The following is a 15,825-nucleotide window of genomic DNA, read 5'->3' as shown; positions in this document are numbered from 1 at the left end:
CCTGTGCTGAGAGAAAGGCACAATTACCAGTCTGCAATTAGACTGCTCTCCATTAATCAGGCCTGTTAATTGCTGTACGCCTTGCCATTAGCCATATGGTGCCGCATGGGCCTGCAAGCATGAGACAGAGACGCATTTTCTCAAACAACTCGCTCAGAGGCAAGGCTAGAAACAATCACTCTGGGCTCTTTATGATGGAATTCCACATCCTCATATGCACGGATTGATGAGGTTTTGTTTGGTTTGTGTGGTGCAGATGAAACATGACAAACTTGGCCATATTATTAAAGGCTGGGTGGTCACAGTTGGAGAAATGCTGTTTTGTTTGGTTTTGGGGGCTATTTTAGAGCTGCTGTCTGTAAAGGAGCTGGGCTAAGGGCAGTTCAGCTTTAATAGCATCAGTGCGGGCCACATCCTGGTAATTACATGCGGCAATTTGGATTTAATTTCTTCAAATGCTGCAGCAGGAGGAAACGCTTGAGATTAAAGATTATGGTTTCCCTGCAGGTCCGCTGGGGTAGAGCAGAACGAGCCGGAATGGGCGAAAAATCCCCCTGAATGAAGCCAGAGCATGCATGGTGTCATTAGCATAGGGTCGATGGGGGGGCTTGGAGGTTCACGGGTGGTGGTGGGCGGCTGTGTTGTGGTTTCCCTTGGGCTCCGGCTGACTATTGGGTTATCGGAGTGTCAAATCCATCTGTGCCCACCCCTCGCATCCCAGAAAGCTTTGCTCCTGTGTGACCCACTTCTGAGAGAACATTGCTAAAGACTTGACTGCTCTCAGAGGAGTGAGAGAAAATGAGAGCAGAGGAAGGTAAAAATACGACAGCAAGAGTAAACTGAGACAGAAGCCCGACCACACTGTGTCCAAACTAACGAGGGCGCTTAGACGTGAATGAGGGGTCAAGCTCAATCCATGTTATCAAGCTCATCAGGTCTAAAGGAGCACACACAGATCGGTTCTGCTCCTATCACATGACACCTCAAGCCCTATACTCTCTCTCAATTGAGCCCCTCTGCCATCTGTGCTGGGAAACCTGAAACCGCCGCCCCACCTGCTGTTTACCGCCAGCCTCCATTCACCGAAGACATCATGTATATACCTCCTTTCCATCCCTCCTGTCTTCTTTCACTTGCTCATGCTCTAGTATCCATCTTGCTCTCCTCTGCTGTCCCATGCAGAGTAACCTATGAAATTAAATATAGAAAAAAAATTAGGTGCATATTTAATCAGGCAAAAAAAAACAACCATTCAGATGTGAGAGGGCTGTTTGACTAACATACTAAACCATCATCACACTTTGCTTGATTTTATTTGATATTTAGGGGATGATAATAGGTTGCGCATCAAACCATTATAATTTTATTAACTATAAAAATGTTTGGAGCCTAAGTGTGCCGACTTTTTCTGTTTTCATTAATGGAGCCTAAGTGTGCCGACTTTTTCTGTTTTCATTTATTTTTATATTTATTTTTATTTATATATAAATATATAAGTATATATAAAGTTATTTTGTATTTTAAATAGAAATATATCTGATATATAATATTTATTTTATATAGAAATAGTATAGTGATTTTCTTTTTTATAGTTAATAATTTTCGTGTATAATTAAAATAATTTATAGAAATATTACATCATAAATACACTATATGGACAAAAGTATTGGGACACCCCAAAAAGGCACTTTCAAAACTGTGGTAACAAAGATGGAAACATAATTTCTGTACTAAATATTGTATTTCAGTCTCTGTAACAGTTTTGGAAGTGTCTTAAATTACCTGTACCCATATATACAAGTCATTGGTGTTTGGTGATGAGTTTAAATGAAGGTCTTCATTTAAAGTCACACCAGAAGTGTTCAGCTGGGATTAGGACTTGGCTCTAGCAGACCAGTCAAGTTCTTCCACACTGATTGAATCAATAATTTCTTTTTTAACCTTGCCTTATACACAGAGGCATTATCATGTTAGAATAGAAAAGGGTCATGTCCAAACTGTTGCTATAAAATTAGAATCACACAATTCCTTAGAAAATAATTATATGCTTAAACATTAGGATTTGTACTCACGGAAATTACCAAAGTAGTCAAACCTGTTCATTAGAACGGGGTGTTCTAATACGTTTGGCAATATAGTGTATATTTAAATAAAACATTTTCTTTTGGGAACACATTTACAACACCTTAAAAAACACATACACACAGGCAGCTTTCCCCTTCTGTCCGACCTGACATCCTTCCAGGATGTATTCTAAAAGAGTCTCCTTTATGTGCCCTCTTTACTTTCACCTCTCCTCCTGTATTCTTTCCTTACCTGCTCTCTGGCCTTGTCTTCTCTCTCCATCACTCGATAACTGCCCTGTTATCAGCCACACTTCTAATGCTTCAGTGACCGTCCCTGAGTCGGGCAGTCTGTTAGCAGTAATTACTAATACACAGGCTGAGAGGCAGCATATTGTGTGCTGTGTGTACAGCAGGAGTGAATGTCTGCCTTGGAGGAGCGAAAGAAAGACTGCTTTATAATTGCTACCTCTTCCTTCTCCACTGTGTTTGAGGTCAGTGCTGACATATGTGCAGTAACACCTAGGTTAACTGCTCTCTTCCTCTCTTTCTCTCCCTCCATCTCTTTTAGCCGCTGCTGTGACAAGAAAAGCTGTGGCAATCGTAACGAGACGCCCTCTGACCCGGTCATCATTGACAGGTAAGAGCTGGATATCAGATGTTTGTATATTGTATGTAGACATTACTTTTCTTTGCCAGCCCAATGTTGAAAGTAGTGTTATTGAAATGTAGTGAATTATGAAGGATAGCACAGTTTGTCTGGGTAGATTCCATATTTAATTTTACATAGGAACATTTTTGCTCTTAGTTTCCCTTCCACACTCCACTTTCTTAAAACAATTAAGACCCAAAATGAAAAAGAAAAAAAATCTTTATATCTTCATACACTACCAGTATACACTACTGTTGAAAAGTTTGGGGTCAGTAAGACTTTTTTTGTTTGTTTGTTTTGGAAGAAATTCATATTTATTTTTTTATTTTTTTTTATTTTTTTTTTTTTTTTTTTTATTTTTTTTTATTTTTTGGCAAAGAAATTCATATTTATTTATTTATTTATTAATAATCTTAAAAGAGATTTATATTTGAAGTAAATGCTGTTCTTTCAAACTTCCTATTTATCAAAGAATTCTAAAACGCATCATGGTTTTCTGTAAAATATTATGAGTTTTAAAATATCTGTTTTCAGCATTGATAAGATCACACAAATACATTTATTTTAAATTATATTAAAATAGAAAAGTTATTTTAAATTGTAATAATATTTTAGAATAATACTATGTATTTTTGGTGAAAAAAAAAAAAAAAACCTGACCCAAACTTTGGATTGGTATGTACAGGGGCATAGTTTTGGGGGGGTGGGGGGAATAACCCCTCCAATAATCAAATCTAGCAAGTACAACCCCCCCAATATTTATACCATGGTTGATGGAAACCTAGAATCAGGCTATTAATTATTTGAATCATGCCTTCAGCGCTTTTATAAGCGATAACTTTACTCACGAACCGAACGGAGCAGTTATCAACACATTATGACTGAAGCACAGTTCACAAGCGGTGCACAAATCACTTTTTGGCAAGAATGCATTCAATTGATCAATATTTTTTATATAAGCGATAACTTTAATCAATTACAGTAGGGAAGCTTATGGTCAAATATGTGATCTATTTGAATTATTTAGACAGTCCCTCCAGGATTTTGTGATTCTGCGATCTCTGAATTTATCGCAAAATCAAGCAAATATGTTATTTGCAATAGTGTTGTTTGTATCATCGCAACACACATTCAGTCAAAGAAAGGTTGCAAAAATGAAATGACCGATTCATAAGAGCTACATTGGACAAACAAGCGGAATGAATCCGCGCTACTTCTTTGGGCTACGCAGCGCAGACTTACCTGCTTGGGCCAGAGCCGTGGGCTGATCTCAATCATGCGACGCGCACCTTTATACACAGCGCTGGGAGATAGGCCTACAGTGAAGAAAGCAGTCGAATTCGCCGCAGAATCAATAACATCTCTGTGAAATCTTTTGAGAAGCATTCAAATTCAGTGCAGAATTCTGCTAAAGCTACAGATATCAGAACAAATGCCACTGATCTTGGAGCCAGGAGAAACATTGTTCATTGTTCAACTTGTGGCAGAAACTGTCTGTTTTTGAGTGTTTTTAAATGCCTGACACAACTTTTCCCAGCACTTCAAAGCTTAAAGTATTACTGAATTTGAAAGTTATTTTTAATGTGATGACTTTATTTGTTCATGCTTTGTAGATTGCCCCCATTTATAAAACTAAAAGTTTCATGATGTACAGTAGTCAACATTTGAAGTGGTTCAAAACCTTTCATCAAAGTTGTCCCAAAACCAAAACAATACAATACCATTCTTGTCTTCGGACAACTTTGATTAACTTTTTTGATCCACTTCAAATGTTGATTACTGTAGGAAAGCAAAGACTTATTTAAAAATAAAAAAAGATTTTAAATTATTACTAGTAGATGGCTGCAGAGAAGTACTTATAGGCTTATTAGCCATTTCCACTCTCTAATATATATTGTCTTATATTTATTCAATTATATTTAGACATTATGAATGACAGTAATAAAAGTTAATTTTATCTGCATCTCGACTACCTAGACAGCACAAGTACATCTGTAAGACATCTGCTATGTAATTTGATAAACGTCTTAGAAGCAGTTTTACATGCATTCTAATAAATGTCTATTTGACATCTGACAGGAAACGTCTTAGAGATGTATTGCAGATGAGTAAACATTCTAGAAATACATATTGCATATGTAAATGCAGACATCAAATAGACAACTCCGAGATACATGTGCGATTAGGGTGAGTGCTTTACTGTCAAGTGCTGGTGCCACTTTCTGTAGAACTTAATGGCACTGGTGCTGGTGTCCTCAAATGTTAGTCTGGAGCCCTACAATTGTTGTCGAATTCAGAAAAGTCAAAACAATGTTAGAAGAATTTTGTCTGTGGTATATTTTCACTGCAAAACAATAAGAAATGCCGCAAATATCACCACACATTTAGAGAAAATCGGCAGCAAAATCGGTCATTTTAGGCCACAAAAATCAGAAAAAGGTCCTGCAAAATCCTGGAGGGACTGTTTAGAGAAATAGACACTTGAAAATGCTATGGAGAAAGTTGAACAGTATCTAAAAAAGGCAAATAAACTAAAAAGACTGATGAAAAGAGGAGAACCAGCACTAACATATATTAAAATCTTTTTAAACTACTAATGACCACCCTAACTAGAATGTATCACATTTTATTGTAGGCTTATTTATTGAGTAAAATTTAGTCAAACTTGTTGTAGAATTTATATTAGATAATCTGTGAAGGGAATAGATTTTTCCCTATAGATTTTTATTTCAACTGTGGCATGTTGTAGCTATTAGTTCTAAATGTGCAGGGAATTGTTTCTTCATAACAAATGCTATATTGATTGATTAAAAAAGTCATTATTGGCCTGGTAATGATTAATAAGCTAATTTTATTATAACAAATGCTACAGTTAAGAACTATGGTACATGGCCTTCAGATATGGCTGTTCCAAAAGATGGTTTAGATTAAATCATTCAAAGCCTGATGAACTGTTAAGGAGTAAGAAGTAAACAATATAAGAAAATGTTAAGATTAACTTCCCATGGTATGTTGAACATTCTTATTCACACTTCAACGCCCCCCCCCCCCCCCAACTTTAAACCAAAACTACGCCCTTGGGTAAGTACAAACAAATAACAGACTGTGCTTCTTTTTTCTATAAACCTGTTTAAATAAGAGCCTATGTTTAATGCAGTGTTAGCAGCACTACAGAGATAATGCACTTAATAAATTCAATTCAGTTTCAAACAAATCAAAATTACAAGTGTTGCTCTATGATGGCTTTGTGAACACACTCTGTGGCTGCTCTATATCACTATATACGCTCTATTGCTCAATATAAAATGCTGCAAATCAAAGGCAGCAGTTCAAAGAATTCACCATCAGTGAGAAAAACAACAAGCATAAAAAAGGCTTCCTGGGACCAGAAGCCATTTGTTTGCAAAACAGTAATTGTTTAGTGATCGGGCTAGGCTGTTTTGAGGCCCTGTCGGGGTTGTTGAGTATGAAGTGTGCTCTGAAGTGTGCATGTATGAATAATCAGCAGTGAAGATGCGCAAGACTTCTGGAGGCAGCAGCGTGTGCAGCGAAGCGCGTCTCCTACCGTTTTTGTTTAAAAGATCATACCACCATGCCACGTTATTATTGAGGGTGAGACTGTTTCATTTCTGACTCGATCGTGCGGTGGTGCGAGCAAACTAAGCATGGATTTCTGCAGATTAAAGTGCGGTTAAGTGTCAAAGGTGTGTTCTCATCTGTGTGTTAATAAGTCAGTGGCCTGTGCTATCAGATGAACACAGCTGTAGGTTTGCCAGCAGTAGTGAAGTGTGTGTGCGTGTTTGTAACAGAGTAAGAGAGGCTTCTACCTGGCTGCTGTGTCTGTGCGGCTGGCCCATTTCTGCTCCACTGGGCTAGAACGCTTCACAGCTTTTAAAGACAGCTGCAGCCCCTCGATGCCACGTGGCATCACCTCCACCCAACGTACACGCTCACACAAACACACTGCCCATCACTTACTCTTCTTGATTGTTTCCCTACATAAAGTTTGTCTGAAATGCTTCCTCAGATCCTCCTGTTGTAGCTGTTTGTGGTCTGAATGATTGTGTTTTGGGTCTGGCTGAAGTCATGCAGCTGTGCTCGAGGTCACCGCAGAGCCCTTTAGGCTCAGGTGCGAGGGCATCGCTAATTGCCTCTGAGTAAAAAAGGAATTAGTAACATTTTCCTATTAGTCACGTGTCTCTCAAAGCCGGGAAAATAGGTCATTTGAAACGAGAGTGGGGGGGGGGTGTGATATGGAAGAGTTTACTGGAGCTCTCAATATTTTCTTGGCCGCATTCACATTCTGGGGTTCCCAACAAACAAGGCGCAAGATGGAACAGAATCAATTATGGCAAGCGCAGATGAGCGCACACTCCCAAATTCATCAAAAATATGATTTTGAGCGTCTTCCTTTCCTTGAAGTTATTTAGCTGAATAAATAAGAGCTCATTAGTGTGGTCTTGTTTCAAAGAGCTGATTAGGTTTTACAGCAGTAATTAGCAAGGCTAGCGCTAATTCCTCTGGAAGAGTAATGAAAGTGATTTCCTAATTAGGTTCCTCTCGTAAGATGGCACAACAGGCCACTTCAGCGAAACCAGAGGAATGTCAGGGAAATAAAGACAACTAACAATGCCTTAGTAGACTGTTAAAAGAACAAATCTTACTCGCAGCAGTGCGAGACGTGCACTTACGGGACCGGATTCAAATTTTTTAGACTCATTGGGAAGCTTTTGAAAATCTGATTGGGGTACCAATCTTCTCAGATGGTGTGTTTAGTTTACATTGGATGGCTGTATCTAATCTCATTTCATGTGTAAATGTATGTGTGTTATGACTGACTCCTCGTCTTCTCCTTTTCTTCTCCTCTTTTACCTTCTGAGCTCTGTTAATGCCCCAGTAAGATTATTTCAAATACTTTAATCTGCTCTCATTGACACGGACACAAAAGGCCAGTGACATCTAATAGCAGGCCTTTTCACTGCCTCCTGTTTCATCTCTTTCACATCCCTTAGAAGCTCTCTCTCTCGCTTATTCTCTCTCTTGATTTCTTTCTCTCTTATCATTGTGTGTGTTAGGAGTAATTGAAGCTCAATAAGCTGTACAGTAATGGGGAAAGGTGTCGTTTTATCTTCCTGGGAACATTGCAGTTGATGCCTTCCTCACCATGGATACTCTTAAACACTGATAGTGATTTTGGAGTGCAGAAAGTTCAGAGTTCTTGGGCTAACTGTGGGAGTTCTGTGGCTTTGCACTCAGTCGTGAGCCCTGACCCCACTGGAAGGCTTTATTTGTGATGTAATCTTCAACATCTGGATATCCACTTCATGAAGAAATAACACAGCGAAGGATGGAAAACGCCACGGAAAGGGCAGATGTGCCCTTTCTCTGAATGTTTAATGGAGGCCTTTGGCTCGCAACTATATTGCTGGCTAGATTTGACCTTCTAGAAGAAGACCTTCAGCTCTCATGAAAGCAGAACAGGAAGTAATGTTTCACAGGGTGCTTTCACAGAACCATTTTTGCTCCTGCTCTGCTAGGGGCTGCTCAAACAGGATGTGCTATTTTATTCAAAAACTGAGAATGCAATAGAACGTATTTCATAAAGTTAAACTACTTTTAAAGTGATATAGTGCCTTGCTAATAGTGCTCATGGATTTAGATGCTGAAAAAGCATCCATTTAATGCTTGTTTACACAATTAAAAAATAGCCCAGATAGACGCAATAATGTCTAATGTGTGAATAGCCCCTTATGGTGCATTATGGAATGCTGCCAATTTATTTCTAATTTGCAGTTTGTTTAAAAACAAATTGATTATTTACACTACTATTCAAAAGTTTGGGATTGTTAAGATTTTGTAATGGCTTTGAAAAAAGTCTCTTATGCTCAACAAAGCTGCTTTTATTTGATCAAAAGTACAGTAAAAACATGAAAATATAAAATATTATTAGAATTAAAAATAACTAGTTTCTATCTATCTATCTATCTATCTAATTATCAATATTTCTTTTTATTTATGATTCTATCTATCTATCTATCTATCTATCTATCTATCTATCTATCTGACTGTCTGTCTGTCTCTCTGTCTGTCTGTTTAGTTTGCTGAGCTATAAAGGAGCAACATTTAAGCAATAAAACTGCACCTCTAGACTGAATGGTTGGGAAAGAGAGAGTGACAGTGAACAGCGTTATGTTCTTGCAGTATGTTTGCATTAGTGGATTAGCGGGCTCTATTTCACAGAGCTGCTCTCTGAATCGGTGGCCAGAGAGTGATCCTCACAGGCTGGAGCTCCCATTGTTAACGTAATCCTGTCCAGTCTGTAGGCCTATTGTGTGGCAATTAAGACTGAGAGACTGTGGAGAGCTCAGCGTGAGCATCTGTGTGTGTGAGCCATGACCGTAATACATTGAAAGAAAGCATTTGCGGTAAGCATGTTTCTCTCTTCTCTCTGAAAATTAACTGGGGAGTCTTTCACTCTGAAAGAGATACACAGGAAGTGTGAGTCAAGGAAAATGTGTGCGTTGGCCTTTAAAAAGTGTGCGTGACTCTCTAGGCTGGGCTGTCACAGCTGCTGAAAGGTGATGTGCTCCTATGCAGTGACAATGTCTCTTCCTGGAGAGAGAGAGAGTGTGTGTGTGTGTGTGTGTGTGTGTGTGTGTGTGTGTGTGTGCACTTGTGTTTGTGAGTCTGTGTGTATAGGTGTATATGTGTGGCCTACTTAAGCCCAAACGGTGCAGGAATAATAAAAGGCCAAGCTCTGCTGTTCTGAGTTAATACGGGGTTAAAGATATGCAGCTCACTGTCAACAATCCCATCATCCGCCTGGATGATTCCCAAAGAAGAGCATGCACTCCTCTCCACTCGCCCGTGCCTGTGTGTGTGGCCCTGTGTGTGCTGTCCTCCCCTGACAACTTTACCATTCTGTCTTTACTCTCTCTCTGTACTGAGCGCCCACTTTGCTTCTCTATTGCTCTCTCTCTCTCTCAATTTAAATTTTCAGTTTAGGTGAGCTTTATTGGCATGACAAAAACTACATTTGTATTGCCAAAGCAGTTGCAGCTGGGCTGCTTACAAATAGTGTGCATATGTATTAACAGAAAGAAAAAGAATAATAGTAATAGTAATAATAAAAATATATAAAAAGTATTAAGCATGTAGTGCAAAATGAATTAGTGTAAGTGTATAAGTTAGAAATAAAATAAGATAAAGTATCTCTCACACACACACAAACACATTTATCTAGGTATCTAAATCGGAATGACACATTAACATCTACTGTTGTTAAATGAAGCTAATTGATTATATTTATATTATTTGAAACAAAGTAATTATAACTCCAATCCATTTACTACTGTAAAACTGTGTTAAGTTGGTATTAATTACCACTGTCATCAAAATAAGAAAAAATTACAATTATGAAAGTTTTTACACTGTTTGAAATATATGTTATGTTTGAAATAGATTCCATACGCAATGATTTAAGCCACAGGTACACTTTCAACAGAACACAGTTCTCCATCCTCATATTTTTAAGCAGATTTGATCAAAAACACTCTACAGTGATTTAAAAATGTGAATAATATTTCCAAAATGTGCGTAAAAAGCACAATCAAATGCTCACTTAAGGTGAATACATTTTTCATTTGGTAAGAATAAATGCATAAACATATTTACTTCATTTCTAAATGGGATGTGACTTTTCCCAAAAATTTCTTGAAAACTTGAATTTCTTCAGAGCATGATGTCTTCATGCTTTAAACCGGAAGTCATTTTTATATTTAATAAAAAAAAGTTATAATGGCTTGACCAGAGGCTACAACTTGTCCATTTACACTATCGATCAAAAGTTTGGGGTTAGTAACGTTTTTTGAAAGAATACTTTTGAGGCTGCATTAATTTTAATGGTAAATGTAATGTTGTAAATGTTATTTTATAATAGTTTATTAACATTTTAACATATTTTAAAATATAATTCATATTTCTGTGGCTGAAATTTCAACAGCCATTACACTAGTCTAGAGTCACATGATCCTTCAGAAATCATACTAATATACTGATTTAGTGTTTCTTGTTATTATTATCAGTATTGTTTTCAGATAGAAAGTTCAAAAGAACAGCATTTATTTGAAAGAAAAATATTTTGTAAAATTATAAATGACAATTTAATGCATTCTTACTAAAGAAAAGTATTAATTTAATTTAAGAAAAAAAGAACTTCTGACCTCAAACTTTTTAAAAGTAATGCATATTTCACTTAATTGTCCCTGGAAGTGACAGATCTGTGCTCTTAACACACTAGATGAAAATTCTGCTTTACTTGCAAATTCTGGTTTTTCGCATAAATTGCATTCTCAATGATGGATAATTTAGTCCCCAAATTCATAGGTCAGAAACACATGCAAACACACAACTATTCTCTCTGCATTACTCAGTGCTCTTCTGTCTCACTGCTTGTCCAGCCTGTTGTTCACACACAGGGCATAAGGTTGTGATCTCTGGAAAGGCTGATCAGCCCTTCAGGCTAATGCTGGAAACCCTGGCAGTCAGAGTCTCCTCCTCTGCTCTCACAGATAAGAGCCACGGATCAGCCAGATCACTGATCCACTTCACACGCTTTAGACAGAGATCTGACCCACAGGATGACTGATTAGCCACTCAATGCTACTGACAACACTTACTGATGAGAAAGAGTGTGTAAGAGTAAAACAAAGAGAAAAATGTGCTTTCACTCCAAGAAAAATAACCAAACTGTCACATTTTCACACACTACTGGTGACACAGATTAGACTGGTGTTGTTTTAAGAAGCTTGTGTGCGGGTGAGACCGTGTGTTTGTGTGTGTTCATATGGAGGGTATTGTTGATGTATGCCATTTCCTCACGAGTGTGTGTGTGTTGATTGAGGAATGTCAGACAGGAAGTACTCCTCCCGGGGAAGGTGATGTCACCGCAGCTTTGGGGCGGCTTCCTGTCTAGTTCTGCAGCAACACATGCACTGTACTCACCCAGTCACTCACTTTTTAAAATGCAGGCTCGCATATACAACTTATTAATGTTAAACCTGAAGTTTTTCTCAGTCTACTGTAACCAGTCTCAGATTTCCCTGTAAAGGGCATGCTGGGAAAACACCCCTTCTCTGCCTCTCTCCACTGGATGCGCTCATGCAGGGACATCAGGGTAATCCTATTAGTTCTGTCAACACACACACACACAAACAAACACGTGAACACACACATACTCGAACAAGTGACCAGCCACATCCATCAATGAACAAAAAAACAAAACTTAAAAGTACATGAACAACATCTCTAAATGTTTATTTGTCTTGTAATGAAGATAAATACCTTTCTTTATAATTTTTTTTGTCTTTTTGATAACTCTGAATATTTTAATAAAAGACAAAAAATGCTTAAAATATTTAGTCATTTTTATAGAGTTTATATTGAATTAAAGTATGTTTGTTTTTTATTATCATTGGAAAATAATATTCGTTTTCTTGCTTTAAGCAAAAATCTAACAAAATTGAGTGAGGTTCATACCCACAATTTTTGCTCTAAAGTAAATCTGATCTTATTTAGATATTTTCCTTGAAAAAAGACCAAAAAATAAAATAAAAAATTCAGATTAAGAACATAATTTTTTTGCCTTCAACACATTCTATATTGGTTTCTCCCATCCATATGGTGAGGCCAATCAAGATTTCATAGATCTATATTTAGCATTGTGTAGTGCTCAGTGGGTGTGTGTATTTGCGTGCGCGCTGCACAGAGGGAACCCCCGTGTCTGAAGTCCATTGTTGTGGTTTGTTGTGTTTGGGATGCACTTCCTGTGGTGAGAGGTCAGCAGCGCGCAGCCTCGGCTGGCTGCTGAATAATTCATGCCATTGACTTTGTGTCAGCTTTCACAGGCGTGCCCAGGGATGTTTTATTCATTTATCTCATTTAGGGGCCCTGACTGCACCTGTTCCACCATTAAGCACCCCACTCATTTGCATTAGATGCTAATTTAGTTTACAGACAGGCCTGGGTTCCCCTACTTTCATTATATTTTCTTAGAAACAAATATTATACTTATACATAGTTTTTTTTTTACATGCATCATGGCTATATGTAGTGTGAGTCTTAAAAATAATAATGAAGGAGAAAAAGGAAGAGATTTTGTAACCGTTAAGCACTCATTGTTCACTAATTTTAGTTTATTGTAAAAAAAAAAAAAAAAAAAAAAAAAAGTGCCCCCATTACTGAAACTCATAGCATTGGAAGTGTGTGAACACGAGTATGTGTGTGTGTTTAGAAGGTGTCAGAGGGAACAGACTTGCCCTGGAGCAAGTTAAGCACAGATGTGCCTCTTTATACCCCTTCTCTTAGCTCCCGCCCTACTCCCTCACTCCTCATGATCACCTTTCTTTTAAACACACACACTGTCATTTCCCCTGTCATCCATCTGTCTCTCTTTTTTTCTCTTTGTTCTATTTTTATCGCCACAATCGTGTCATCTTCGGTCGATATTTTTCTATACATTCTCATTCAATTTAGGTAAAGATCAAGGAATGTATTATGTTAAATCAACGTGAAGTGGCATTTGGAACCCATTTTACCTCCACAATGGGATGCAAATGAACAACAGGGCTTGATTTTAGAAATCTGAAATTGATTAGATGGTGAAAAGTAAGTTACATTTAAGAATATTGAAAGAATGTGAATGTGACACATGAATGTGAGATTGACAAAACAGTGATTAGTTAGCTATTTGTTATTTGTGATGAAACTGAAGTATCAAAAGATCTTTTTCTTCTGTATTGTGTCATACATCTAGGTTATCAAAAGTGAAAAAATGTAGGACAGGGATCATAGTAAGACAATAAATATGCATTAAGAACTTAAATATTAAAACTTAAAGTCAATTTTTAAGACTTAAGAACTTGTTCAAGCACACCTCTCATGTTGCTACCATGAGGGTGAGCTGTTTAGACCTCTCAGAGCAAATGTATTCAATGGAGGACTTTGTATGTTTGTCCAGATCAGTTTTAGTTTGTGTGCGTTTCATTAGTATCACACAGAATACCGAGCCTTTTCATTGGCTGACATTGCTCAAATATGTTTTTACCACTGGACGTGCTTTTTGCTGCTGGACCTGAGTGTGTTGGTTGTGTGTGTATGTGTGTGTGCCTTACATTGCGCCCACCTGGAAATTAATCTTGTTTGTACTGTCTGAGACTGACTACATTACGCCTAATGTCTACTCCTCTAATTGCTAGACCCTACACTAGCTCTGCCCAATAAAAATATCTGTCTGAACTCCATGCCATGCCCTGTCAATTCAATCTACATTGGGAGCCATTAAAGGAACAGTTCACCCAAGAAAAAAATTCTGCCGTCATTAAAGGTCCTTGCACACTGAGTCCGAAATTTTCACGTTTTTTTCATTTTTTTTTTTCATATATGTCATCCTTTCCTGTCAAAATGCTTGCTACGGATGCGAAAACACAGAAAATCAAACCTGATCCAAATTTTATTATGACGGACGAAAGTTTCGGAGGCAGTGTGTTAACGTGATTGACATAATGTGAGGTTGTATTTATTTTTTTACGTGCAAAAATTTTGGAAGAGAATTTCAGACTCAGTGTGCAAAGACCTTTACTCACCCGCATGCAACTTTTTTGCTTCTGTGGAACTTAACAGAGTATGTTTGGGAACTGACATTTTTGAGCATCATAGAAGTATTATGATGGTCCATATATTTATGCACTATTCCAAGTCTGCCGAGGCAATACGATAGCCTCTGTGAGTAAATTAACCACATAACCTTTTCTAGTGCGCAAATCAAAAATAAATTAAAATAAATAAATAAATGATATATATATGTAAAATTAATTAATTTATTTTTTGAAAACCAGTGACATTATTTTTAAATGGCATTATATTGAAAAGAGTAGCAGGGACATTCTGCTAAATGTCTCCTTTTACATCTTGAGGAAAGAAAGAAGTCAGATGACATGATGGTTAGTAAATTATGACAAAATTTTAATTTTTAGGTGAACTATCCTTTTAAACGTTTGTTGTTTGCAGTTGTTCATTATTTGGCAATACAGATCTTAAAAATCATTAACAGTGACTTTAGATTTGGCAGTAAAGACAGGAGTTGCAGTAGCTGCATACTGTAGGTCAGTTGGGTGGCCGAGAGGTCTATCACTAACACTAATCATTATCTTTCTCCATCAATATTCCGCACATCAGGGTTTCGATCAGCAGTCTGTACAAACAAGTGCAGAGAAGATGAGTGCAGCTGTTGGATTGTCGTATCTCCAAGAACACCATCAGTATTCAACAATTTGATTGACATCCTGTATATTTGGGCCTTAGGGCTGAGGACTGTGGGAACTGTAGTGCACAGTGAATGTGTGTTGGAGGCCAGCAGAGTTGCTGAGTAGCGGATGATTATGCAGCCCTAAGGTGTTGGTGGCTTCACTGGGCTGGCCTGGAGCTCCCTCCCTGTTGTGTTCCTGATGTTTCTTTCTTTCTCTTTCTCTTTCACTGTCTTATTTTTTAATTTTTTTTTTCCTGGGGCTGGGCAAAACTGCCTCAGGGGACTGTGGGTAACTGTGATTGACAGCCAGATGCAGGCAGAGGTCGAAGCTGCTTTAAAACGTCAATGGGCTTTCATCTTGTAGCGGACACCAGTTCTCTTTATATACATGCTCTCGCTTTTTCTCTCTCTGTATGTGCTCAAGCGCACGTACGTGCACAATCAACACATATTATGGCGCTAATGCTATTGTAATACAATCTGCACTGAATTAGCCACTTATGGCTAGGAGTGCACAAGATCATTTTATGATTAGAGAGATTTTTTGCCTTGCTCAATGTGAAACAGTCTAGACCAAAATAAACCTTCATGCTGGTTCAAAAATGTTGGTCAACCAGCATCCCAGTTAACAGGGAATGTTCTCATAACTTATGGCTACTATTCTGGCAAAGCTATGAACAAAGGTCTTCATAGTTGTTCATAGCACATTTTTCTGAAACATTTTAGTTTATATATATATATATATATATATATATATTACTACTTTGCTAATTTCAAATGGTTGTAAGAACATTCACTTCTCTAAT

At 37.7% G+C, this 15,825-nt stretch overlaps 1 protein-coding gene across 4 annotated transcripts in view; it reads left to right on the top strand.

Moving 5' to 3' along the window:
* ebf1a (EBF transcription factor 1a) overlaps positions 1 to 15,825 on the top strand; it is a 125,539-nt gene that overhangs the window by 13,024 nt on the left and 96,690 nt on the right. For all 4 annotated transcript variants that reach the window (XM_042738346.1, XM_042738344.1, XM_042738343.1 and 1 more), the window contains exon 6: positions 2,635 to 2,703. In XM_042738346.1, coding sequence (XP_042594280.1) covers positions 2,635 to 2,703 — 69 coding nt within the window. The remainder of the gene's footprint in view (positions 1 to 2,634; positions 2,704 to 15,825) is intronic.

The sequence above is a fragment of the Cyprinus carpio genome, chromosome B14, assembly GCF_018340385.1.
Source record: "Cyprinus carpio isolate SPL01 chromosome B14, ASM1834038v1, whole genome shotgun sequence".
Taxonomy (NCBI): domain Eukaryota; kingdom Metazoa; phylum Chordata; class Actinopteri; order Cypriniformes; family Cyprinidae; genus Cyprinus; species Cyprinus carpio.
The sequence above is the reverse complement of the archived record's forward strand: the minus strand, read 5'-3'. Positions and strand labels throughout refer to the sequence as shown.